We start from the raw sequence: 26,562 nt of genomic DNA, 5'->3' as shown, positions 1-26,562 counted from the left end.
GTGTATGGAAAGTAACCCTACACCTAACCTTAACACTAACCTTTTTAGGTTTAGGTTTAAGGTTAGAATTAGGGTTAAGGTTAGAGTTAGGATTGATTTAAGGTTAAAGTAAGGGTTAGGGTTAAGGTTAGTCATGTACATTCAGCTTAGTTCAGTTCCATTGCATTTAATATCCAGCTTAATGTTAGTTAGTTGAATGTGAGGTGAGCATCTATAAGGCACCTATAATGGACAATCCAGTGATACCAAAATCTGACCTTTGTCTGAACCAAAATACTTCTACTAATAATAATTAAACAGGATTTGTGTACTTTGGCTAACACTGACCAAATAGGTAGACTTTATAGGAAATCCCAATAAAGCATTGCAATCTTAAAAATACTGCAATTCTCTGAGAAGTATTGTCAATGGAATAGGACTCTCTAGAGCGGAGCAACATGAACGTATTGGCACCATTTCTAATACTACCCCTAGAATGAAGCTGTGGAACAGTGGAAGTGTGTTCCCTGGAATGATGGCGGTGCTCCATCCAATCCATTTGGGTTTGAGTTGGGGAGCTGAGGATAAGGTGGGGTGGTGATCAGCCAACATTCTGACCTCATGAACGCTCTTGTCACTGAATGCAGTTCAATTCTGTAAGAAACAATGAATGAGCAGGTGTCCCAATACTTTTGTCATGTACGTATGATATTATGAAATGCGGTATCCTATACCTATAGTTGATCGGTGTAACTGATACAGCTTCAAAAACATCATTTTTGCTGTTTATTTTGTGGCTGGTGTTGTTTGCGTGGCTCCTGCTCTCTGTGCTTCAGCTTAATTAAAATCAGACTCAAAGAATTCATTTCCTAAGCACAGTTTTTTTTTTTTGAGGGAGAGAGGGGTTAGGTTCTGATTGTAATTTTCTCATGTTGATTGTGCTCGTATCTCTCCACAGGCTGCCGAGGGAAGCTGTGTGGTTTCGGGGCTGTTTGTGTGAGAGACCCAGCGGACCCTTCCAAAGGAGACTGCGTGTGCAAAAAGGTGCCGTGTGCGTCAGTGGTGGCGCCAGTGTGTGGTTCCGACTCCTCAACCTACACCAACGAGTGTGAGCTGGAGAAGGCGCAATGTAGCATGCAGAGACGCATCAAGGTGATGCGCAAGGGACCATGTGGTAAGTTCAGCCAGCTCTTCGTCTGATGTGTTGCACACATACCACACCACACACACACTTACTCACACACACACAAACTACTAGGGGTGCCCTAATGAAGGTTTGTATTTGCCTTGGATTATGTTAGGAGTCATTCTAGCATCTGTTGTAGAGTGAAAAGGTGGGTGTACTATATGCAAATGTGTTGGTTTCCAGGATCATGAAAATGTTGAATTTAACACGGCCTGGATATGTTGAGCTTGTTTGAAAGCTCTGTTACCACTAAGTGTGGAATAGTTGTGCACTCAGATTTTTACATGCAGATGCTTTATTAAGCAATAGAGCACAGGAGGGAGTGATGTTATTCACAACAACCCATGACCTCCAGAGTACTATTACACTCTAACAACAGTCTTTACTAAATTAACCAAATATGCAACAATACTATGTCAGTTCCTTCTGCCAAAAGGTGAAGTTCTAAAGTGCTCTACAACTGTAGCAAATCCAAATACCAAAACACCAGGATTGACTAAGTGGAGGTTTGTTACGGTACCTGTTGAGCCATGTTCCCAGTCCAGGATAGCTGTTGATACTTTAAGGCTCATCTCGTGTGGTGCAGATAGAGCCAGAAAACTCTATCAAGTATCTAGTTCAGCCAGAGACGAGGAGGAGACCAGCCACTGGTTAAATAAGGAGACCAGCCACTGGTTAAATGAGTAGACCAGCCACTGGTTAAATGAGGACACCAGCCACTGGTTAAATTAGGAGACCAGCTACTGGGTAAATGAGGAGACCAGCCACTGGTTAAATGAGGAGACCAGACACTGGTTAAATGAGGAGACCAGCCAGGGGAGGGTTGACGTGCTAGTGGGGAAAGCCTCCCCCATGGTGTGGAGATGTACGCAAGCACAATACCCAGAATAAGCTGAAATTCCATGTTTTTGGTGCTTGATTGAGTCTAAAGCTACAAACTAGTCACAAGGTTTTTGTCAGATTTTAAATGGGGTAAATATTGTTTTTGAAATGTGTAATTTGACCCTCCAGTATTTTTTTTCTCTCCTTATTAATAGATATAGAAGCCTGGTCTTGTATGACTGATGGCAGCCAAGTGAACAGACTTGCCTATCAAGCCTTTAGTTCAGCTCAGCCTTTTGAATTGTTTTCAGTGATTTTTCCAGGAAAAAAGCCGTGCTGTTAGAACACTTCCCAACCGATCAGATTGTGAGGATGGAACTAACTGTTGTATAACTATAGTCCAAACACTCTTCGCATTGTCCACTTTAGTCCCACTCCTCTGACTGCTTGTTAACTTCTGAAAGTGGACCTCACTGCCACAAGTTGTAGCTGATGTCTATGTAGAGCTACCCCTACAGACCATACAGTCCCATTGTTTACGTCCTCCTCAGTCTGGTCCGTGATATAATGACACACTTACACAACACTACTTGTCCCAGTAATAATCATGTATTAGCATATTTATGATATGCATAAATGCGAGTGGGAGTTCCTCGGTAAAGAATGGAGATTGGGGTGGGGGGTGGGGGGTTGGGTTAGTGTGCTAGTGTGTCTGTCCCTGAGTAATGGCGTGTGATGCTTGTTCAGGCCTGACCCCGTTATTAAGCAGCGTTCTGCGTCTACCAGCCTGACCAGCATAAGCAGCAATTACCGAGCCTTGTGGAACAGGACGTCCATGGCCTTCCAGCGGCCCTAATTAGCTGCCTCTCATGCCAGCTATGGTGAGGGAAAAAGGAGCGTGAAGCGAGCAGAGAGACCTATCTCCTATCTCCACTCACCATTCACAAACACATAAAGGATGGCACTCGCTCGCTGTGCTAATGCTTGATTAACATGCCGCTTCATGTTAAGTAGCTCCTGATACCCAGCGGGCTGCTAATGGACAGCAGCCTCCCCGTCATTTTCTTAATGAATCGGCCACCACGACCAGCACTGCAGGTCGTCTCCTCCTCCCTCCGCTGGCTGAGCTCTCCTCAGCTAACTAGCAGAAACGTGGACGCTGTAGCCTCTGAAGGACAGCGGGGGCCAGATAAAGAGAGAGAGAGCAGAAAAGAGAGACCTCCCATGTGTGTGTGTGTGTGTGTATATATATATATATATGCCTTTAAATGCCTCTTCTTACATGTTGTTAATGCCTTTATTCGTAACTCTGTGATACATATAAACCAATTCGTCATAACATTAAAACCACCTAAGTAGTATTGGACTGCTGAGGCATGGACTCATAAGGCATAAGACTTCTGAGTGAGCCTTGGGCACCCATTAACCTGTCCCCGGTTCTCCGGTTGTCCTTCCTTGGACCTCTATTGGTAGGTACTGATCACTACATAGCAGAAACTCCTGCCACTTCGGAGATGCTCTGATCCAGCTGTCCAGCCATCACAATTTGGCCTTCAGATCCTTACACTTCTCATTTTTCCTGCTTCCAACAGATCAATGGTTTACTTGCAGCCTAATATGTAGATCCCACCCTCTTAAGAAGTGCCATTGTAATCAGATAATCAATGTTATTCACTTCACCTGTCTGTGGTTTTAATGTTATAGCTGATCGGTGTATTTAATGTTAGTTCACTACCTAACTATGTAATCCCAGGCTGTAGATTTGGCTCATAGATTCAGTTAGAATATTCCTCTCAACAAGAACAGCACATCACAAGACAGTGTTTTGTGTCCTAAATCCATAAGTAAGTACTTACTTCACGTATCCCCACAGGCACACAATGCTACACACTAGTTGTGGTCAGCCTGGAGCTGTGGAGCCTGAAGATGATTGTCTTAAAAAGGCATTTAGAACTATTCTTATATATATATATATTTGAGAATGACTTTTCCTCCAGGCCAGATAAATGTCCAGTAAACATGAAGATGGCTGCAGTTTATAGCACTGTGGCTTAGCCAGCTATGGTAACAGCTGACTTCACAACGTTATATTTCTATTTGTACAAACATTGTGTGATTATTAGCTTACTACGCTACAGAACACCCACATTTGGAGTGTTGAGGCTTGTCAAGAAAAGTCTCCCATGTGAATCAGACCATAGAGAGAAGCAGAGAGTGTATTTCTGTCTACTTTCTGTCTTAAGCCAAACTGATTGTTTGATTCTTTTATTTGTGGTCAGCAATTTAATGCTCCTCTGTCCATTTGGTAGCCATCGTGGGCACTGCAGAGCGGCACAACTGTCGCAGCATTGGCCCTGTCATCAGGAGATTGTAGGTTCAGTCCCTAGAGTTGTCCAGTGACATCAGAGAAATGGCAGATAATGCTCTACTCTAAGCATCCTCAGTTGCCCAGTGACATTGCAGTTCAAAAAGATGCAATGGTGGGCTTTATATGGCTCAGATCAGCCTTCAGCCCCCAGCGCTGGCAGCGTTGTGTTATGGGGTAGTCCTGGCTAGTGGATAGAGTGGCGGAAAATAGTGTAGTGCATCCAACAAAAAAGGAAGCATTGCCTTTATTGCCTTTATAGCAAACTCTGATTGCTGTGTTAATCTTTTTCACTGTGGTCAACATGGGCAACGGGTTTAAGGGACAAAGTCAACCAGTCTCTGAATGAATCACCAGCAGGATCCTGGAATCAACAGGGTTAAATATGAAAGTAGTGATGTAGCAAAACAACAGTAATAACTCAGGTCTGTCCAAGTTTAAGTGCAGCTTAAGCAGGGCGGCTAGCTTAGAGGTGGGCAAATAGTCCCCTGCGGTTTCAAGAAAAGTGAAGGTGTATGCGTTTGATTTTAACTTGTGTGTGTGTGTGTGTGTGTGTGCCTGCTTGTGTGTGTAAGTGGATCAGTGGGGCTCATTGCAGCGTGCTGAGAGCCAGTGCTGGATGGGCAGAAGAGCAGCGGGGCATTGGGCCGGACCGCAGGATCAATGGCCGGATTGATCACGGCTGCAACTGAGCTGTGTGTGCGTGTGTGTGCGCGCATGCACTGAGCATGTCCAAAACTACTGACTATTACTGCTGTGTTTGCTCTGCCTTCACTCAACCTTGCTTTCCTCCTCCCTCTCTCTCTTTCTGTGTAATAGTATATCTGTTTAAAAAGACAAATATTGTGTGAGTGTGGTGTAACACTGCTGCCAGAATCCATCACACTGTAACTGCAGTGTTCAAATATCACAACTAACCAGCTGTGAAAGCAGTTGTATCAGTTTCATTGGCAGTGCATTGTCTTCTCTATTGGTTTTGTACACTCAGAACAAAAGGAAAACAGCATATATTTGATAATTAGTGATTAGGGATGCATGGATGAGGAAATTCCAGGCTTGTAACGATAGGCAGTAATTGTTTTTTTCATTAACCGCCATTCAGAATAATTTGATGTGAAATGGTTCATCGGTGAGAAATTAGAAACTGATTTCTTTACAGTAGTGGTCACAGGAACCAGGGCTCACATTGTATAAAACATATATACTTATATGTAATTCTATATAATTTTAGGCTGAAATTCCTTGACAAAGCCACATCTCAGGCATCAGGCAATGTATTTGTAACCGTTTCTCGTAATAATTGTCTGCAGTCTGCACTGTTAGCCAAACAGATTTAACACAGTACTGAAAAGGGCTCCTTTGACTTGTAGCAGTAGCCAGACCGTATCTGGTGCATATTCTGAACCATGTTTAAAAAGGTTTTGTATATCTACAAAAATATCACCTTAATTATTATTTTTTTTAAATAACCCCTTAAAACAGCTATGGACCGCTAGGGAACCAAAAGTGTTATTACAAACTTCAATCCTGAAAGAATAGCCCCACTAGTTTGTACAGAAGTCTCTGTAGTTACTAAATAATCGCCTTAGTGTGTGATGAGCTTTTCTGCATTAAGGGGTTAACAAAGCAAAGTATTCCAATAGTTCTTTGAAGTGTCGTGGTTCTGGGAGAAATCATTGCCCAATCATCACCCCCTGCCTTTTTTAAGGCTTTCACAGGCATTACGGTTTCAGGTGTCCCAAGACCACCGCAGAGATTTTCTCTAGAACGGAGCATTAGCATTAGCATTATTCCACTCTGAAGGACGTTTGTGTACATGTTAATGCAGAAAGATTATACAGAAGAAATGGTGGAACCCCTTTTACACTTTCAATTTCGGTAAATGGTTGATACATTGTCTGTGGCATTTGAACACAAGCTCTCATTAGAACCTATACATCAAATACAGTAAGGGAAAGAGAAAATAAAATGAATGAAAATGGAGCATCAATTAGTTGAGTCATTGTTACAGTTTTGTTAAATAAGCCCTTTTACTAATTCATATTTAACAGATGCTCTTATCCAGAGCGCCTTATAACAGCAAGCAACATTAGAAGCATTCCTCATTGACCTTTATTGGTATAGCACTGGCAACCCAGGTGTTATCCATTATGCTATTGATTTCAGTTAACAGTTCAGCCACAATGGTCTAAAAAAAAGAGTGGAAATGTCTGACTCCAGTGAATGTATGTGGAAGGGTTTTTCATCTGTAATTACAGGCTTTAGATCCAGTAACCAGCTGCTAATATTAACTACAAAAGCACAGTCCCTGAAAGAAATGCAGAATAGTTACATTTACATTTAAGGTATTTAGCTGACGCTCTTATCCAGAGCGACTTACAAGGTGACTCGTATTACAGAGGTGGGCCAATGTAGTGTTAGGAGTCTTGCCCAGGGACTCTTATTGGTGTAGCACAGGATAGTCACCCAGACTGGGAATCGAACCCTGGTCTCCCACATGGTGTAATAGCTCATTAACTGCCAGTGGTTTTTATCTGTTGTGCCACACCAACCACCAGTTGGTTATCCCCTACCATGCAGTTGCTAGGCAGTGGCTGTGTGGTTACTAGGGTGAAACTAATTTTGCTTAGAGGATGCTATGGTATCCCATGTGGTTGCTAAGGTGTCCCAGGTGGTTGATGTTGTGGTTGCAATGCTATTTCAAGTGGTTGCTAGCTAGGGTGTGTCTCATTGGCACCAAGGTTACCTTGGCGTCCCAAATGGTTACTAGAGCGTCATTACCAAAAAGAGTGCACAGACCTTTGCACCTCATTTATTCCTATAAGAAGAAATCCAACACACCAGCAACACCATGGTAACTACTTGGGATACCATAGCAACCACATAGCAATGCCATATCAACCAACTAGTACCACCATAGCAACCACCTGGGATACAGTAGAACCACCTGGGATACCATAACAATCATGTAGCATACATGATACCATAGCAACCAACTAGTAACACCATAGGGACCACCTAGCAAACACTAAGCAGCAGCCACCATGAACCACCTGCAACCACCTTTCAACGTTATAGTACCCATCTTGCAAGCACTTTGGCAACACCATGGTAACCACTCGGGATACCATGTCAACCACTTATCAATCACCTTAGTAACACCTTAGCAACCACCTGGGATACTGTAGCACCCCCTGGGATACCATAACAACCACAGCACCATATAAACACCTAGCAAACACTAAGCAGCAGTTGCCATAACAATCACCTAGCAAGCACTTAGATACACCATAGCAACCATCTGGGATACTGTAGAAACCGCGTAGCAGCACCAAAGCAACCAGCTAGCAACACCATGGGGACCACCTAGCAAACACTAAGCAGAAGCCACCTTGGACCACCTGCAGTACCATAACAGTTACCTTGCAACGCCATAGTACCTATCTAGCAAGCACTTGGCAACACCATAGAAACCACATGCAATGTGATAGCATTTTAACAGTGTTACCGTGTTTATCACGTAGCAAAAGCTTAGCAACCATTCCGAGTTTCTGATTTTCCACATGTTCACTCTTATTAGCGATCGTGCAGAGTTCATCTGCAGTGTCTAACTATTACCAAGAGACTCCTTCACGAAGAGACGGAGTAGCATCTGCTACATGCGCAGACTGTTGACTTCCTTCCCTCCCAAATGAGGATATTTGTTGGCATGCCGGAGTAAGCCTCTAATGGAGAAATCGATGTGTTTGTCCTTCTATTGACAGTCAAAGCCATGTTCCTTAATTGAGGAGGTACGCTTCATTTCTCCCAGATCCGTTACCTGCGAACTGGATTTGAGGACATAGTTGAACACACACACACACAGTCACACATAACACAAGCAAACCTCTCCCCTGTCTCTCTCTGTCTCTCTCCCCGTCATTACACACTTGTCACATTGCGAGGTGCTAGCGTACGAGAAGCAACAGCAGCTGTGGGTTCCCGTGGTAGTAATAGCTGTACTGCAGATCTTCCCCATAGTGTAGCTACAGGAGGTTAGACGTCCCTGGAGACGCAGAAGTATACGGTTTCTCCGCAGAACACAATTCAGTCAATATGAAAGCACAGTTTGGAGTTTGCCCTCGGGGTAAGTACTTAAAATGATCCCTACAGTGGAGGGATCGGCATAATTCCTCTTAGATGCTGTGAAAGCGCAATCAGCGCAAAAGAAAGCTCCTCCAAAAAAGCCACGGTGAAGGAGTAGCTAATAATGCTTGCAAGCCGTTGACATACTGTACAAGACTTGTCAGTTTAATGAGCATTTGCCTTGTTAAGTAACTGCCTTGTATCGGCACTTATTGATCATTGTATCAGGTACGGTTATAACCTACAGAACTGTGCAGGCAGGAGATTTGTCAAGAGATACACTACATGTCCAAATGTTTGTGGACACCTCTTCTAATAAATGCATCCAGCTACGTTAGGCTGCACCTATATATTAGATGCACCTGATATGTGGATACCTATTAAACTGGCAGTGTATATGTCCAGAAGTATCCAGATGCCTGTTTGTCCAACATTTCTTCCAAAATAAAAGCTATCGGTTGGGAGCTGGTTGCCTCTTTGCTGCAATAACAGCCTCCCACTTCCCACTTCCATTCAGCCTCAGGAGCATTAGTGGGGTCAGGTGCTGATATTGGACGATTAGGTCTGGCTCACACACAGCACTCCAACTCATCCCAAAGGTATTCAATGCTTCATCACTACAAAGAACACAATTTCACTGCTCCATAGTCCAGTGCTGAGGAGCTTTACCTTCCCTACACACCCCAGCTGAGGTCTGGCATTGTGCAGCTGACCTTAGTAGGTTTTGAAAGCGTCCAATTCTGTTTCCAGTTCATTTTAATGGCAATTGCATGTCAGTGTCCACATATTTTAACACTTGTGTTAAAGTGGGTGGGGGGCAATGAAGCACTTGTCATCTAAGTAAACTGTCTCAGGTGTCTAGAAACTGCACAGCAAGACTCAAAAGCACAATGTTTACGTTGGACCCTTTTAACAAAGAGAGGCAGCTGCGACTGCAGACTTGGGACCAGAAGGTCATCGGTTTGATGACCCTCAACCCTCAGAATGCCCTAGAACAGTGCTTTCTCTTTCCTTAACATTCATGACTGAGGTGCTCTTGAACAAGGTTCTGAGAACACAGCTGCCCACAGCTCTGGTTGTGGCCTCTCCCTGCCCTAGAAGCTTCTTTCTACTTGTTAGAAGCAGCCTTGTAGCTCCAGAACCTAACTGCAGGACCAGAGGAACGTCAGCTATCTGGAAACCTTGGTCATATAGCGTCCATTACATTACAGGCATGAAGGAACAGTACAGTGATGGATGGCGCTGGTTAAAGGCTGGTTAAGGTGCAAAGGCTGGTGTGTGACTTGCCCCAGCAGGACGTTACTCGGAGTGAAAGCTAAGCCGCTGCCTCCCCCCACCGCTTGATTGTTCTTCATGACAGCTCTTTACTCAGACACAGCCGGCCTCCGGGCGGCATCTGCATGGCCGCGGAGGCGCTGACACGGCACGGCCGCCAATGCCTCGCGCAAATGAGTTTTCGCTCTCTCGCCCCGCTGTGTGGAAGTGTGTGCTGGCCTGTGAATGAAGGAAAGTACTGTATGGAAGGGGTTTGTGTGTGTGTGTGTGTGTGTGTGTGAATGTATGTGTGTATGTGTGAAGCTACTCTTACTCACACACACACCCTCACCTGTCAGTGTGACATGAGACTCTATTCACACTCATCATCAGCTCCTCCTCTGCTTCCACACTCCATCTGCTGGAGGATCTCCACACCGTTCCTCAGCCTCCCTGCAGAATATATTTAGCCGGGATGACGTCGGCCTGCCCGTAGCTCGTTCTGGCTGAGAACCAGCAGTCCCTCGTCAAACGATGAGATCATCGTGACTGGGCCATTCGCATGGCAAACTAACACAGGCTCTCCGCGCTGACTGTTCCAGGCGATTTCATGCGCTTTAAGCTCCTTTCTGAAGCTGCATCTGGTGTGGCTTTTGATTGATCATTGAAGCTCCGCTTTAAAGCTGGCCGATAAGGCCTAGAATCTTATCTTCGTTCCGTAATTATAATTATAAAACTCAGTTTTCAGCACCATTTGAACTCCATCTATGAATTCTTCTTTTTTTTTTATTACTGATGGGCCAGTAGATATAGACCACTTCCAATTCTCTGCATTCCGTACATCCTTCACTGAGTTGGAGATAAAAGATTTTGTCACGTCGGCAGCAGAACGCATTTCCCAATGCTCACATTTAGATCTGAAAAGTATTTTTGAACCCTGAGGAAAACAATAGGCTTATTCTTTTGAAAAGAAGTGAACTAAGATATAATAAAATTAAAGGCTGCAGGGGACAGTTGGCCTTTTTTGATACAATCTCGTCTTCTTCTGAAGCATGTTCTCTCACACTCATAGCCTACTTTTGTTCTGTCCGTAATTTCAACCTTAAGGCCCCGTCCACATGTACATGGATGTTTTTGTAAAAGTAGTGTTTCTCCATGCTTCGGCCTCCAACTGTCTTAGAAATAGCATCTCAGGTCACCGAAAGTGGAGGCTTTCTAAAACCTTGAGCTACAGTGAAAATTTTGAAAAACTTATAAGGCACTTCTATGTAAGCTGTTGCTGTTTTAATAGTAATAATAATAATAATAATAATAATAATAGCAATAATAATAATAATAGCACATGAATCCAAATATTCAAAACTAGGGTAAACTGGTCCAATATCAGGTCAGTATGTTTTGTTTGGCGTCATTTACCAGATATTTTTGCTCCCTACTGTTTTGCTATGCTTATAAGACTATTTAGAGTTATTGTTGTGTTCTTTTGTGAATATGAGTTTTAAAAAAAAAAAAACTTTTAAAAATCCATTTGTGTAAACAGGGCCTAAACTGCTTGAACCAAAAGTTGACTATTCATTATTATTGTTATTATTATTATTATTATTATTATTATTATTATTATTTTTGTTGTTGTTGTTAATCCTAATGCAGCAAGAAATGTGAATGATTTGTGATTTATAATCAGAATTCTGCATGTCTTGTGTAGTCCCACAGAGTTCTAGTTTAGGGCCCATGAAACTGATGTTAAGCATCACATTAATGTAGTTAAAGTGATGAAATGTGGGCTCACACACAGGGTATAGGGGGTTAGAATGGCTGGCTAGCTACCTCTGCTAACTTTCATGCTGATCTGTGCAATCATGACCAAATGGCTAGACTTATTTCCCAATGCCTGGCAAGTAAATGCCACAAATCACCCCCCAGTGTACCAGTTGCATGCAAAAATAGCACACTAATAGCAAAATTAGCATAATTGGGTGCCATTCTGTCAGAAATGTCTTGAACGTGCATGTTCAATATCGAGGTTGGATTTACAATTTTCTCACCCAGGCCTGCTCTGCAAAGTTTGGCAGTATTCTACCACGGCAGAGCAGCTAGCGGAGCCGCTTTGTGGCCCATGCTAATGCTCTACAGTGTAATCCAGCTTGGCAGCGGAGATGAGCCGCTGTCTTCGGTATGTATGTGATGGAGGAGGTGTGCATTAGTGAAGGGTGAGGCGGAGGGGGCACTCATAAATAAATAACAGGGCTTTTTTTTTTTTTTTTTTTTTTTTCCTGCCTGCGCAGCACCCATGCCTGCCTTGTACGCGCCGTATAGGGCCATGTCCCAAATCCACCCCCGTAGACACGCACGCAGACTGCCGAATGGAGGCTTTCTCCTCTCGGATGATAATGGAGTTTCTGAATGCTATCGCTGAGGCTCACTCCGCTGCTCATCCACTGGCGAGCAGTGATACTTGTTAAACAAATCCTGTCTTTCTCTTCTTCTGTCTCTCTCTCTCTCTCTCTCTCTCTCTCTCCTCCACCCTTACCCGATCACCTCACAAGGACCGGGTGCAGTGTTGGAGAGAGATAAGGAAGATTACAGCAGTCTGGGCGCATTAAAAAGCTGCGTTTCCCCGCATACTCTCCTCTAATAGCAGACAGGAGCTGCTTTTTACAACTTTTTACTCATGTATTTATGCATTTGACTTGCCTGAATAATGCATTGTTATTTTCCCTCCACTCCGCTCAGATGCACGACTGACACTGCAACAATAACAACAGCTCGGAGACAATAGTGCTTTCTTTCTTATTCTAAGAAAACACAATTATGATATCTTTGGTTAAAAGTGTACAAAACTCTGTTTTGTATGCAGAATGCACGGCTCCAGCATGTAGTTCATGGTCTGTAAGGCGCTGTATATGTGTTTGTTGGAATATGAATGTAGGGATGCTATAAAGTGGAATTGATGGAGACATCCTAAGGAAACAATCACGGCCTCCCCTCATGTAGTTCTCTTGTGAAAAGGGTTTTTTTTAAAAGTGGTTTACCTCTTCAAGAGGTGTGCTGGCTGTAGGAGGTAATGGATATTGAGTGTTACATTCATTTTCATATCTTGCGTGGCCCACTGTCAGATAATTGATCCTGCATGCAGCGCCTCCTCTCTCCTATTTGCTTCAGAATAATAACCCTGCTGTCTCTTTGTACTCACTGGTTCCATCAGTAGATTAGCCGAGTGCTGTTTTTCCATTATTCCACACAGCTACCTTTGAGATACCATGTGCAAGTGCATAGGCCTGCATTCAGTTGAAATTTTGGAATGAATGGACCAATAGAAATGCTCCAGACTGACTTGGGTTAACGTCATTTTCCTTTGACTTCCACTGAAAGCTAAGAAGCATTCTCTTGCAGAGCTGCCATTTTGGAGATACAAGGTTTTTGTGTGACAGCAGCGAACCTATTGGCACCATGACTAATGCCAGGCATGGGCTAGAGGAGTATAGGCCCCCAGTGTTGAGCTATGGGGCAGTGGAATGAACTGCGCTCTCTGGAATGATGGTTGGTGCTCCAGCCAGTACTTTTGGGATGAGTTGAGGAGTTGTGGATGAGGTGATGTTGATCATGTGTCCTGACCTTACTAACGCTCTTGTCGCTGAATGCAGTCAAATCCTCACAGTAATGCTCCAAAATCTAGTAGAAAGCCCTGGAAAGTAGAAACAGTCACTCCAACAAAAGCAGGAGACAGTATTATTTACTAACCTTGATTTTGGAAGAAACGATGTATCAGAATCAGAATCTCTTTATTTCTTTAAGTATGTTGCACATACAAGGAATTTGTCTTGGTGAGAGCAACACATATGACAAGTAACAAAAACACAGAACACAGATTATTTACAGTATTAAACTAAAGGAAAATTACACTAAACAATAAATAGGATAGGGGATAAATTAAAAAAGTAAAGTAAAAAGTACTAAGGGTAACAAGAGCTGAAGAAGCTGAGAGATGTGAAACAGATTTAGTTGAAAAAATATTATATGTAGAAAGTTACAAATGACCTGAATATTTACAGAAAGAGAGAGAACATCTGCACAGGTGTGCAAATAGTCATAGTGCAAATAGCAGAGTGCAAATAGCTGTTCAGTCCGGTTTGGTACAGTTCAGTTGTAAGTTTTGAGGTTTACAGTGGGAGGTGTCCACTGTGGTTGAGGAGCGCTACAGCTCTGGGGAAAAAGCTGTTAGCATGACGTGTTGTGCTGGTTTTGATGGACCGCAGTCTTCTACCCGAGGGGAGTGTCTGGAATTTTGCCAGCACGCTTCCTCACCCTGCTGGTGTAGATCTGCTGAAGTGATGGCAGGTTACATCCAATGATCTTCTCTGCTGTCCTGATGATGCGCTGGAGTTTGGCTCTCTCTTGTGAGGTGGAGGAACCAAACCAGATGGTTATGGAGGCTGTGAGAATGGACTCAATGATCGCTGTGTAGAACTGGATCATCAGGGTCTGTGGCAGGTTGAATTTCTTGAGCTGTCTCAAGAAGAACATTCATTGTTGAGCTTTCTTGATGATGGAGATGGTGTTTTTCTCCCATTTCAAGTCTCTGGAGATGGTGGTGCCCAGGAACTTGAGTGACTCCACCATGGATACTGCACTTGAGTGACTCCACCTTGGATACTATGAGCAGGTGTCCCAATATTTTTGTCTGTATAGTGTAGCTAGCAAACATTGGAAGCTATAGTATCAATTAGCATCATTAAGTGTAATTTTGACTGTAAGAGGGGGTTCATACGATGCCTTTGTAAACTCTAGGCATGGCATGTCTGGTGTTTAAAGGAATTAAAGGTCTAAGCTGGTTTATAATGGTTTATGCTGGTCTGGAGCTAATGTGGGGCTGGTTGAGACAGCATATGCTGGTTTATGCTGGTGATTAGCATAAAACAACTACCATCATAGTGATATAGCCACACAAAAACCTTGTTCACAGGAGAAGGGAAAAACCTTCTCAACTTCCAATGGGAGTCAATGTAAGAAGATTTGATTCCAAGTCAATCTGGAGCATTTCTATTGGTCCATTCATCATGCAATATGGATACAATGTAAAAAACAACTGGCAGATTGAAATTCTGTCAAAAATTAGACGTGCAGTTTGCATCGTGCTACCTGGTCATATATATGGTCTTCCATACCATGTTAGCAACATTAGCTTCATAGTTCCAGTGCAGAACTGAAGAAGCACAGTTTGGACACTAAAGGTGTCTTGGCTGAAGGGAAACATTTCTCAAGCAGAGGAAGTTTGTCAATTTGATTTTCTCACTGAGCTGTTCCTTTAAGATATACAACCCTTAGGACACGTACACACACACACCGACACACATTCACACCAGGTGACGCCATAATCACATAGCAGTGTGGCCGCTGGGCACCTGCCCCGTCTCTTTCAGGTTAATGCAGTCAGAGAAATGCTCTTCCCTTCAGGCATTGGGGCGGGGAGGGGATAGCTTTGTCGTGACCCTCTGCGTCGCTCGTTCTGCCTCTCGGAGGCACTCAGCCCCCTCTGAGAGGGGCCAGGTGGAGGACATAACAAGGACTGTAGAAGAACTCTAGCTGCAGAACTGCACTTACTGCCTCTTCTTTGCTCATAGCTGACAATAGAAAAAGACAGCTGGACTTCAGCGATTAAGAGCATGCACAACACGCATGTTGTCAACCCCCTATTTTAAAAAGATTCCCTAGAGAATCACTCCTCGTATGTTCAGAACCATTTGTCCAGACACAGGTTCTATATGGAATCATTCGCTTTACTGAAGAACCAAATAGACTGACCAGTCCAAACATCAAACCCATCAGCCTAATACTGTGTAGGTGCCACTAATTCCACCAAAACACCTTTGACCTGTTGGGACATGGAGTCCACAAGACCTCTGAAGGCATCCTGAAGTATCTGGCACCAAGACCTTAGCAGCAGATCCTTTTAAGTCCTGTAAGACGCTGGTTCACCAGTTGTCCAACCACGGGACACTTTCGGTAGGTACTGACCACTGCATACTGGAAGCACCCCACAAAGACCAGTGTCAAAGTCAAATTTGGACCATTGTCTTCCTGCCTAATATGTAGATCCCATCCCTTAAAAGGTGCCACAGAACCAGATGACCTCCAGATGACCTCCCAGTGGTGTTAATGTTTTGGCTGATCTGTGTATCTCTGAAAATCTAAGATGCAACTGTCATACAAGCCTTAATAAAGTGCTGATAATAGACAGCTATGTTGAAACACACTCTCAAAAGTACCTGAGAGGGTTCTTTAGAGCAAAGCCATGGAAGAACCACTTTCGGTCCCCTTAAGAACTTTTTAATGGACGGTTCTGAGCTATTAGGTCTTGGGTCTAAATTTCTAAACCAGTTTCAGAAGCAAACAGTGCTGGTTATACACGTGCTGGTGTGTTAGTGTGTGTGTGTGTGTGTGTGTGTGTGTGTGTATGTGCGTGCACGCACGTCTGTTTGTCTGTGTTTGTGTGCTTTGGCAGAGTGTGTTCTGGCTCGTGGGACGGATGATTTGCCTCAGAATGTGCCTGATTGTGCTCATATTTTGTTGGAAAACAGTCGTTCGCAAGGATCATTGCTTTTAGCCTAAATTTCCTCATCGCATCAAGATAAAAGCAATGGCAAAAGTGTCCTCTAGTACACTCGTGCCACACATTCCCCTCTGCTTCAAGCTGAAAATGCTATTACAATTAATGTCTACGCTTTCAATCTGTCAGTCAACCAACCAAACAACCCCACTGCACTCCCCAGTTTGTTATTTACTGAGGGTAATCCTAAAGAAAACAGATATTGTGAAAGCCGTCTGCCTTCCTAGTCAGTTCTAGCCCATCTGCTTGCTCACCACAGCACATCATTGACCTCCTGAACTTTAGATAATCCTAACACTGAATGCGCAGGATCTGCTGACCTATGTACAGGCCGGCACCTCACTGGGCTCTGCTATTGTCGATTGTTCGCTGTGCTGTAATGAGCACCTTGGGTTTTATTGAGTAGTTTTACGAGCAGAACAATGCCTCCCTTCTCCGGGCTCATTTTCCAGTCTAATTCGGATCCAGAGATGTAGCATATGTTCTTAAAACTGCACATTCCAGCCCTGCCTGATATACAGCAGAATAGGAGCTCAGGGAAAACCGCATGCTTTCATTCTGTGTAAATATGGAGGTACACGTATGGAAGTACAGCTAAACCTGGAGACCTGAGTCAGGTGTTGAAAGACCTGCAGAAGAGTTTCCAGCCTGCTTAGTGTCCTGTTAGTGGGGATAAAAACTTTCAGTATGAGATAACAAGGTTTCCATGCAATATGTCAGAGCCTCATCAAGCACTTTATTAGGAGCACTATGCTACTACTGGGTAAAGCCTCAGTTCTTTGTAGTATGGGTTCCACAAGATGTTAGAGACATTTCTTGAAGATCCTGGTCTATGGTCACATAGTTGCATCACACAATTCCTGCAGATTTGTCCTGCAGATCTTCAGTTCCCAGATCCAGGATTCAGATCCAGGTGCCTAGGAAGGCCACTAAAGTAGAGATGGACCAATCAGTGTACCGACTGTGGCAAACTTGGTAATGCATTATTGTACAGGGTCTCTCAACATGAAAAGTACTTTTTGGACATTTTAAATACTGTGAAGCTCCAAACACCAGCGGCGAGAGTGCAGGAATTCTGTACTGAACTGCACTGTGGAGCTCAGAGTGTGGCTAGCTGTGTTTGCTAGCTCTGCTGTGTTCTGAGGTCAGTCGTACTGGGAGTCATTCACTCTCGAGAGAGGTATCTGGGGGCTTTCACAATGCTACAGCAATTCGTCCCAAAACGGATCATAAATGATCTGACCAGCTGATTAATCCTTCCAGTCATGAGAATATTACCATGCAGGAAGTAGCCATTAGAAGATGGGTAAACTGTGGCCATGAAGGGACGCACATGGTCAGCAACGATACTCCAATAGTCTGCAGCATTTAAGCAATGACTGATGGGTATTAACAGGCCCAGACCACCTCCACCAGCCTGGACTGTTGACACAATTCAGGTTGGGTCAATGAATTCCTGCTGTTTGTCCAAATGCTGACCCCACCAGCTGTGTGCTTCAGCATCATCACGGTTGATCAGACCAGGCTTCGGTTGTCTAGTATTGGTAAACCTGTGCTTACTGCAGCCTCAGCTTTCTGTTCTTGGCTGACAAAGGCAGAACCTGATATGGTCTTCTGCTGTTTGAGGCCATCTGTCTCGAGGTTTGACGTGTTGCAGATTCTTCTGAGATGCTTTTCAACCCACCAGCAGTGTACAGAGTGGTTATCTGAGTTTCAGAACCACAGAAATGATACGGGTATGTTTGAAAAACCACGCCTGTCAGTAGTAATAAGGAATGCAAGCCGAAAATACACCAAATGTACACACTGACTCTTTTGCTTTACATGTCACCCTCCCTCCAAATGCGGCGGATGTAGGTTTAGGTCAGGAGTCTTACAGGCGTTCACTCGCGCGCTTGCACACACACAGCAGAGTGATAGCAGTGTGTTTGGCCTTTGAGCTTCACCAGGAGTGCTGTGTATTATCTGTTTTTGTGCCCGATTTTCTGTATTCAGGGCTAACGGCGAGGCATGTAAAAGAGGAAGACAGCTGCAGTCAAATAAGCCCTTTGAAGAAGTACATCAAAAGAATGAATCATCCAGCCGTGGTGGGGATGACAGGAGCGACTGGTGGGAGAGCACAGAGAAAGTGAGGGGGAGTGAGGTGTGCGCGTGCGAGTGAGCGTGTGTTTGTGTGTGTGTGCGCGTGCGCATGCAAGAGTGAGTGTGTGAGTGAAGGTACAGAAGGGGTCTTCCCTCTTTGTCTGTCTATGCGTTCCTTGTGTCTCTGGCTTTATGCATCGCAGCCAAACCCGAACAGAGCGCGTGCAGAGGCTGCGTGTGTTTGAATGGAGGGAAGGCTGAGCAGCACTGACAGAAGGAGTTTATAGTGAGGAAGTTCTGAAAGGTGAGGCGGAGGAGAAAACAGCGGCGTCGCCCACAGCTTCCTCCTCATTATTTTCCTTCACACATGCACATATGTTACTATACTTGTTTACTTATTTCATCAGAGGTGACACGCGAAAACACAGAGGCAGCTGTGAAATACTTTCTCTGCTCTGACTCCTGACTCCAAAAGTTCGGTAAGAACAGGAGATGCTGGTCTAACTAAAAAACACTGGACGTAGACTCTGTAAATACACTATATTTCCAAATGTTTGGGGACACTCCTTCTAACGAATGCATTCAGCTACTTTAAGTTGCACCCATTGCTGACACAGATGTGCAAATGTACACAGCTTCTAGACAAGTACAGTAAGTTCAATAGGACACTCTGGAGCAGGTAAACTTACCATACAACAATAGGTAATGCTAGGAGTGGGCTGGAGAGGTATAAAGCCACCCCAGCATTGAGCTGAATGATACTGCTCCACTCAATCCTTTTGGGATGAGCTAGGAAGTTAGGGATGAGGTGTGGTGGTAATCATCCAACATCCAACAACCTCACTAACGTTTTTGTCGCTGAATATAATCAGTGCTCCAAAATCTATTACTCTAACAAAAGCAGGATAAACTCTTTTTTGATACCCCTGATTAGAAAAAAACGCAGATGTCCAAATACTTTTGTCTATAGAGCATACATGCCCACATTTCTTTGCAGTAAAGGAATCCCATGTATAATACCATGTCCTAAACCACATGGATTCGTCTGCACCAAAACAAATAAAGGTCTTGAGCTTGAGCAATGCCTGGAATAGCATTTTACTAATTTGCTAACAGCTTACATCTTAAAGCCGGGGTTGAATACACACAGGGTACTTGCCAATTGCATAATCACTAATTACTAATAATTGATGTTCCTACCTTATAGTATAATGTGTGTAGTACGCTATTAGGACGCAGCCATACTGTTACATCCCTAAATAGATGACATTGGTGATCATTTGCACCCAGTATTATGTTACATTAGCAGTGTTAGCCTAGCACACTTTAAATAATAAATCATGCTCATTTGAGGCACCATGTCCAGACTAGTTTAAATGGTCATTCAGTACATAATTACCCTTTAACCCTAGTACAACAATCAGCAAAGACATGCTAGGTGTCTAAAGTCTGCTTCTTTTGTTTTGTAGCCAAAAGCTAACAAAGGTAAGCAGTAGCAAACACTTATACGTCAACGAGGTTCATTCAAATTAGCCTTAAACCCTGTCAGGCTGTTGAGGAACCTGAAACTGGGTCTATACACATGCACCTGCATGCTCCTCCAAGACATAACTCATCAGCTGTGTCAGTGGTGTCTGGGCAAGTGCATGGAGATAATTGGTGTACATACGGCTGGGGCATGTCTTGGCTGATCCACTGCATTTGAGGTAAGAGTAGAATTGTGGAAATGAGGTTTTAGGATGAGAACTATCACAGTGATACCAGCGAAAAAGATCATTTGGTCCCCGCAAGCACAGCAATACAAGTACACCCACACAGGCACCCACACGCATGAGCACACTGTCGCGCTGAAGAAGGCGCATGTCACTTCCAGGCTTGCCGTGTTTGGTGAAGCCATCAGACTGAAACGGTAGCCATTGACAGCCCCCAGTCTAAATTACACTTTAATATACAGCTACCACTAACACACCACCACAGAGCACTCGCGCGCGCACACACACACACACACACACACACTCACACACAGAGCAGCTTTCTCGCCCTCTTTCTCTCTCTCTATCCACTGCCCTCAAATCAATTCAATTGTTCTTCTCTTTCTCACTTCTCTCTCTCTCACTCTCTGTCTATCTGTCTCCCACTCCCCGTATCTCCCTCTCTCTCTCTCTCTCTCTCTCTCTCTCTCTCTCTGTCTCTGTCTTGATATATTTCTGTCTCACTTTTTATCTTTCACTCTTTCCTATTTTCTCTTCTCTGTATTTTCATCTCTACTTCTTCTCTCTCTCTCTCTCTCTCTCTCTCTCTCTCTCTCTCTTTTATCTGTATCTCCATCTCCCTCTCTCTCTCTCTCTCTCTCTCTCTCTCTTTTTTTCTCTCTCTCTCTTTTCTCTGTCTTCATCTCTCTCTCTCTCTCTCTCTCTCTCTCTCTCTCTCTCTCTCTCTCTCTCTCTCCTCTATGTATCTCCACCTCACTCTCCCTCTTCTTTCTGAATGTCCATCTCTCTCTCTCTCTCTCTCTCTCTCTCTCTCTCTCTCTCTCTCTTTGCTCTCTGTATCTCCAGCTCTCTCGCCTTTCTCTCTTTATGACTTCCCTCTCTCTCTTTTCTGTCTCTGTCACTCTCTTCTCCCTCTTTTGTCATTCTCTCTCTCTCTCTCTCTCTCTCTCTTCTCTCCCATTCTTTTCTCTCCTTTCCTCTCTCGTTTGTCCTCTTTGTATCTCCTCTTTCAGCCCTCTTACAGTCTCTCTCTCTCTCTCTCTCTCTCTCTCTCTGAGTAGTTTGCAGTGTGAGGTGGAGGTGGATGGGCATCCCTGTAGCAGGAGTGAATGTGCCTACATTGCATTATTCCTCCCCCTCTCCGCTCATTACCAAAACTTTAACCTGCCAAAACTCCTGGGCTGCTCTCGGCTGGGGGAGAGGAGTTAATTAATCAGGAGGAGGATCCCTGCTTCATAGAGAGGTAGGCGAGCGGCTCGGGCTCCGGAATGCGCTTTTTCCCTGCTCTGATAGGAGTCCTAAATGAAGAGGCAGAAGTTGCCCGTCTGGAGCCGCTTCAGAGCCAGATTGCTTGTTACTCTGGTCACATTCGTACAGGCGGTTTGCCTCCTTGTCTGAGCCTGAGTGGGAGGCTTATCTGTGCTAACGTGGCCGAGAGGTGCGTATGCTCCTTAAAGCCGTGGCGGCCTCTTAGCATTCAAATCAAAGTTCCCGTCCCTCTCCCTCTCTCTCTCCCTCTCTCTCTCCCTCTCTCTCTCTCTCTCTCCCTCTCTCTCTCTCTCTCTCTCTCTCTCTCTCCCTCTCTGTTCTCCAGCTCTCTGCAACAGCAGGGGGTATCGCTCCTACCAATATTTAATGGGTTCAAACAGGGTTGCAGGGCTAAGTCTATTTAAGTGACTCAAAGCAAACAGCCTCACCAGAAGAAAGTGCTCTCTCGGGAGTTTCCGACACATCCTCTTCTGCAGAGTGCTAAAATCACTAATTCTGCCTTTTAAACTGTTCTGACTATTATCCGCTTCAGAATGGCTCGAATGCTATCATTCGGTTTGCCGTGACATGAAAAAAAGCACAGCAAGACAAAGCTGAAAATTCAGACTTGGAAGAGTCGTGAACTCCTACAGAGAGCAAAAGACACTAAGTTGCAGTCGTATTTTGTTCGTAACTGGCTCTCAGCTGGAACCCTTCTGAGCTGGAACTTTGTTCTCACTCTGGTGGAATAAATACATCTTTTCTGACATCCGAAAAATTACATTTATGATCAGAATATGGTGCCAAACGTGCTGCATAATGTTCTAGTAGAACTGGAGCAGGCTGTATCCAGTACCCACGGCGGCCGAATCCTACCTCTTTGTAATGTAGCACCTACTTAAGGTTAACGTGCTCTCAGACGCCCATATCCAAGTCAAGCTCAGCTTTATTGTCGATCCTTCTCATCACAGATGTAGTTTTTTGTAATAATTGCTGATCAATAATCAATGATCACAAGTAAATAAGTAAATTCATTCATGAATAAATATCATGATGTATAAGAACTGTTTTGGGGGCGTTTGAAGGGACCTAGGCCTTCTTTTTCTGGTGAGCCAGCATTAATCTTAAGTTCTGACGTTGAGCTGTGAGTGTGGTCGTCCATGCGGACCAATCCAAACCTTTCACAGCACTGCTCCACCACCTACCTGACCCCCTTTTACACCTTTTGCAACCTTCGCTTGACACTGGACGCAGCACTAATTGTCATTGTCTGCTCAATCGCTATTGCCCTAGTTGGTCAGCTCTTTTTGATTTTTTGCCCTTTTTTAGACTCTGTTTAGACTCAGCATCTTTACCTCTACCGGGAACCTGCAAAAGTAAAGGCTTTAAAGGAACTGCATAGTTCAATCACACGACTGGGCGTCTGCTTTCAAGTCTACTGTGCTTTCTCTGGCCTTGGACGCACCACCGGTGACCAGTCGGACATCAGTATTGATTAATGGCTCGAGCACTGTGGCGGTTCAGACAGGCTACATCAAATACCTGCTCTGCATTAAGCCGAGACGCGGATATGGGGAAACATGAATCAGAGCCGTGTGTCTGTGTCTGTGTCTGTGTGTGTGTTTGTTGTCAATAGCGCTGGCTGCAAGGAAACGTAAAGACTCGCACCTCTGTGATCCACGTCTGTCCCCGGAGCCTGAGCCAAAGCGACCTGTTTCCTCGCCTTCGTCATCGTTCCTCCAACCAGATCCTTCTCAGGTCTACATTCGCTAATGAGTAGGAATATCTGGAGTAGGGAGGAATACATAGGAAGTGACACGGCGTATATTAGAACAATAAAACAGAACGGAAGCAGAAAAAAAATGGATTTTTCTTTCTTTCTTTCAGTTTTTTGAAGCGTAGAGTTTCTTGAGCATGCCGGAAAGGGCCGGAAGTGCTCTGAAGTGCGAGATGTGTGAGGAACGAGGGAGGGAGCGAGCTTTTTTTAGACAGGAGAGGTATACAGAGAGCGGGCTTTGATCAGCCGCCACACGGAAGCTACGCCAGTGCCATTCCTTTCATTAACATGTGCCAAGCGTATTTCCACACATACGTGTGTACGGCCTTGGGGAAGGAAAAGAAGGAAAAGAGAAAGGGGAGGGGGCTTGTGGATTGTGATCTTCAGAAAGAAGAAGGAAAATGGGTGGTGGTGGTGTGGGCGGGGGGGGGGTAAAATAAACAAGCAGCGTGAAGTTGACTTAGATTCGCGCAGAATAAAAAAAATAATAAAAAGGCCCCTCAAATGATGAGCCGAGGGATTGCGAGCTGATATGCAGTGTGATGAAAAAACGCAAGGCGTGGACAAAGAGAGTGATAATAGGCAATATAGCAGAGTGGGGCTGGGGATGGCAGGGTTGCTGGACTGTAGGAAATGAAACAGAGCCTCTCTGGAGAGCCCACCAGACCTCTTCCCCCTTCCCCCTCCACCCACCCTCCATAGTCTGGGCCTTCCTCAATGCCTTGCCTGAATATTTGTCGCCAAATATAATAATAATAATGATAGTAATCAGACAACGCTCCCAAATGTAGCGCATCAAATACGAGTACATATTTATTCCAATCAAACAAAATGTTCTTTTCCTCATTTATGGAGAATTAAAGCCATTCTTGAGTGGTGAGGTGTTTAATAAGATAGAGACAAAGTCCTCTGGAGAGAAAAAAAAAACATGGCTTTTTTTTTCATTTTTGTACAGCTATGGGGGGAAAAAACAGGCTGATTAGGTCCTCTCTCCACTGCAGGGAAGGCATGCTGAAGCATAGCAATTGAGAATGTATTGTGAATGCAAAGCTTGCTTGAATCGGTCCATGCTAAATTAGAGAGACTTGTTTGTACAGCCAGCCAGCTGTGACCGTGAATTCGCAGCATGCAGCGCGCCCAGGACTGAGCCACTTCACTGTGCCATCTGGTGAGACGCACAGGCCAGGCTGGGCCACAAGGGGTCCGCCCGGTGGGCCTCGTCTCAGTTTACCTACACTCTGTAATGCCCATGTTGACACACGACCCTCAGCTGGGCCTCCCAGCTTCGTTTCCACTCAAAAACAGGCATCGGGGCAAAGCAGGCTGGATCATCTGCTTTCTCGCACACACAAGCACAAGGATAGTCTCTCAGGTTCATCTCTTCCACCTGGGTGCTCTGTAAAGCTTTCAAAAGTCCTGGTTTTCTGGGAGATCCATGAGACGGGAGAGTAACCTCGCCTTCACATCAGGAAAAAAGTGAAGGAAGGAGGAAATACATTGTTTTATTTATGAACAGTTAACCCTGTGAACTACAGGGGCCTGTGTATAGCCCCATTTGCCTATATGCTGATTAGTAAGCCATACATTTGTAAGCCATAACTCAGCAGAGTTAAGGGGTTAATGTTCAGATTGTGTCACTTACTTTCTATATCTCCTCTATCTGACATCATCATATGCCACTTTACTTGCCCATACATCATAAATGAAGATGAGGAGAAGAGGCGAATGAAATATTAAGGGCCCCATATCCATAAAATGGGAAACTGAATTTCCCTTGCTTTGAATATGGGTAGATATAGCCTGTAGACACTATAAAAGTTTTAAAAGTCTACAATCCATTCAAATATATGTGATAAAAACGGCAGAAACAGTCAGAAGCTAGATTTATTGTTTTTGTGACGTCACAAAACCAACACATTTACATATAGCCGCCTGTTATGTCTATAGTAATCCAGCTCTAGCCATTCACAACAAATTATAAGGTATTATAAGGAGTGTTTTGCCTTGGACAGCTTTTTGAATGAGGCACAGTATAGGGCAACCAATCACAACAGAGGTTGCAGTCTTAAAGACACAGTAACAGCATTTTTACTTTGACAGGTAAAGATTCATGTTAAATTAGGACAGTTTGTTCGTAAAACCATACAAACATAATAATTACCTTTGAGCAAAAACTATAATAAATGCATTAAAAGAAGAATTAGTTTGAACTTCTTTATGAATTTCTTTATTTCCCACTTTAGTATGTAACTAATGGTTGTATTCATTATATTATTCATTCATTCATTATATATACAGACAACTAGATTATTATTAGTTTAATTATTAGATTAATTATTATTAGTTATTAATCTCATTATTTAGTAACTATTAAAATATATTATAAATAAATCGATATGAAAACGAATGTGAAAGTGGCCCTTGCAGTTTATTTGCAGGGTTAATTAAAGCTCTAGTTTTCATTCTGACCCAGAACCCTAACTCAGAGACTGTAATTAAACAGGAAGTTGCATTTAATTGTACTGCTCTCTCTCTCTCTCTCTCTCTCTCTCTCTCTCTTTATTTAGCACTGAAAGACCCTTGCAGCGAGGTGATCTGTAGCTACGGCAGCACCTGCATCCAGTCTACCGATGGCCTGTCCGCCAAATGCATGTGTCCCCTGAGCTGCGAGCGCGTGCCCAAGCAGGTGGTGTGTGGCAGCGATGGCCTGGACTACCCCAGCGAATGTGAGCTCAACATGAAGGCCTGCTCCACCCAGAAAAACATCCGCCTTCAGCACACCGGATCCTGCGGTCAGTCCCTATTTTTGTTATTATTATTCTTTTACATTTTTTTTATTATTTCTTTTTTACATATATATTTAATTGATACACTACTACTATGTCCAAAAGTATTGGGACACCTGCTTATCTGGATTGTTTCTTCAGAAATCAAGGGTATTAGAAAGGGTTTATCCTGCTTTTGTTTTGAGTAACTGTCTCTACTGTCCAGGGAAGAAGGGTTTCTACTAGGTTTTTTGAGGAGCATTGCTGTAAGAATTTGATGGAATTCAGCGATGGCAAGAGTGTTAGTGCGGTCAGGATGTTGGATGGTCAGCCCCCCACCTCATCCCCAACTCCTCAACTCATCCACAAACATGTTGGTTTGAGCATCACCGTTCCAGAGAACACCTCAATGCTTGGAGGGCTTTATACCCATCTGACCCACGTCTGGTATTAGGCACGGTGCCAGTGGGTTAATGTTTACAGGGACTGGACAAGCTGTGTTTGGTGCATTTGCAGATCTTTGTCAGCAGTGGGTGCAACTTAAAGTAGCTTAATGCATTCATCAGAAGGGGTGTCCACAAACAATCAGACGTATAGTGTATGATGCGACGTGAAAATGTCTAAAAATACTGCCTGAATT

At 44.0% G+C, this 26,562-nt stretch overlaps 1 protein-coding gene across 7 annotated transcripts in view; it reads left to right on the top strand.

Annotated features, from left to right (window-relative positions):
• agrn (agrin) overlaps positions 1-26,562 on the top strand; it is a 292,247-nt gene that overhangs the window by 155,980 nt on the left and 109,705 nt on the right. For all 7 annotated transcript variants that reach the window (XM_072656450.1, XM_072656453.1, XM_072656449.1 and 4 more), the window contains 2 exons: positions 938-1,153; positions 25,725-25,949. In XM_072656450.1, the coding sequence (XP_072512551.1) occupies positions 938-1,153; positions 25,725-25,949 (441 nt within the window). The remainder of the gene's footprint in view (positions 1-937; positions 1,154-25,724; positions 25,950-26,562) is intronic.

The sequence above is a fragment of the Salminus brasiliensis genome, chromosome 14 (assembly GCF_030463535.1).
Source record: "Salminus brasiliensis chromosome 14, fSalBra1.hap2, whole genome shotgun sequence".
In the NCBI taxonomy this organism is placed as follows: Eukaryota; Metazoa; Chordata; class Actinopteri; order Characiformes; family Bryconidae; genus Salminus; species Salminus brasiliensis.
This window is presented reverse-complemented; position numbering and strand designations above follow the sequence as displayed.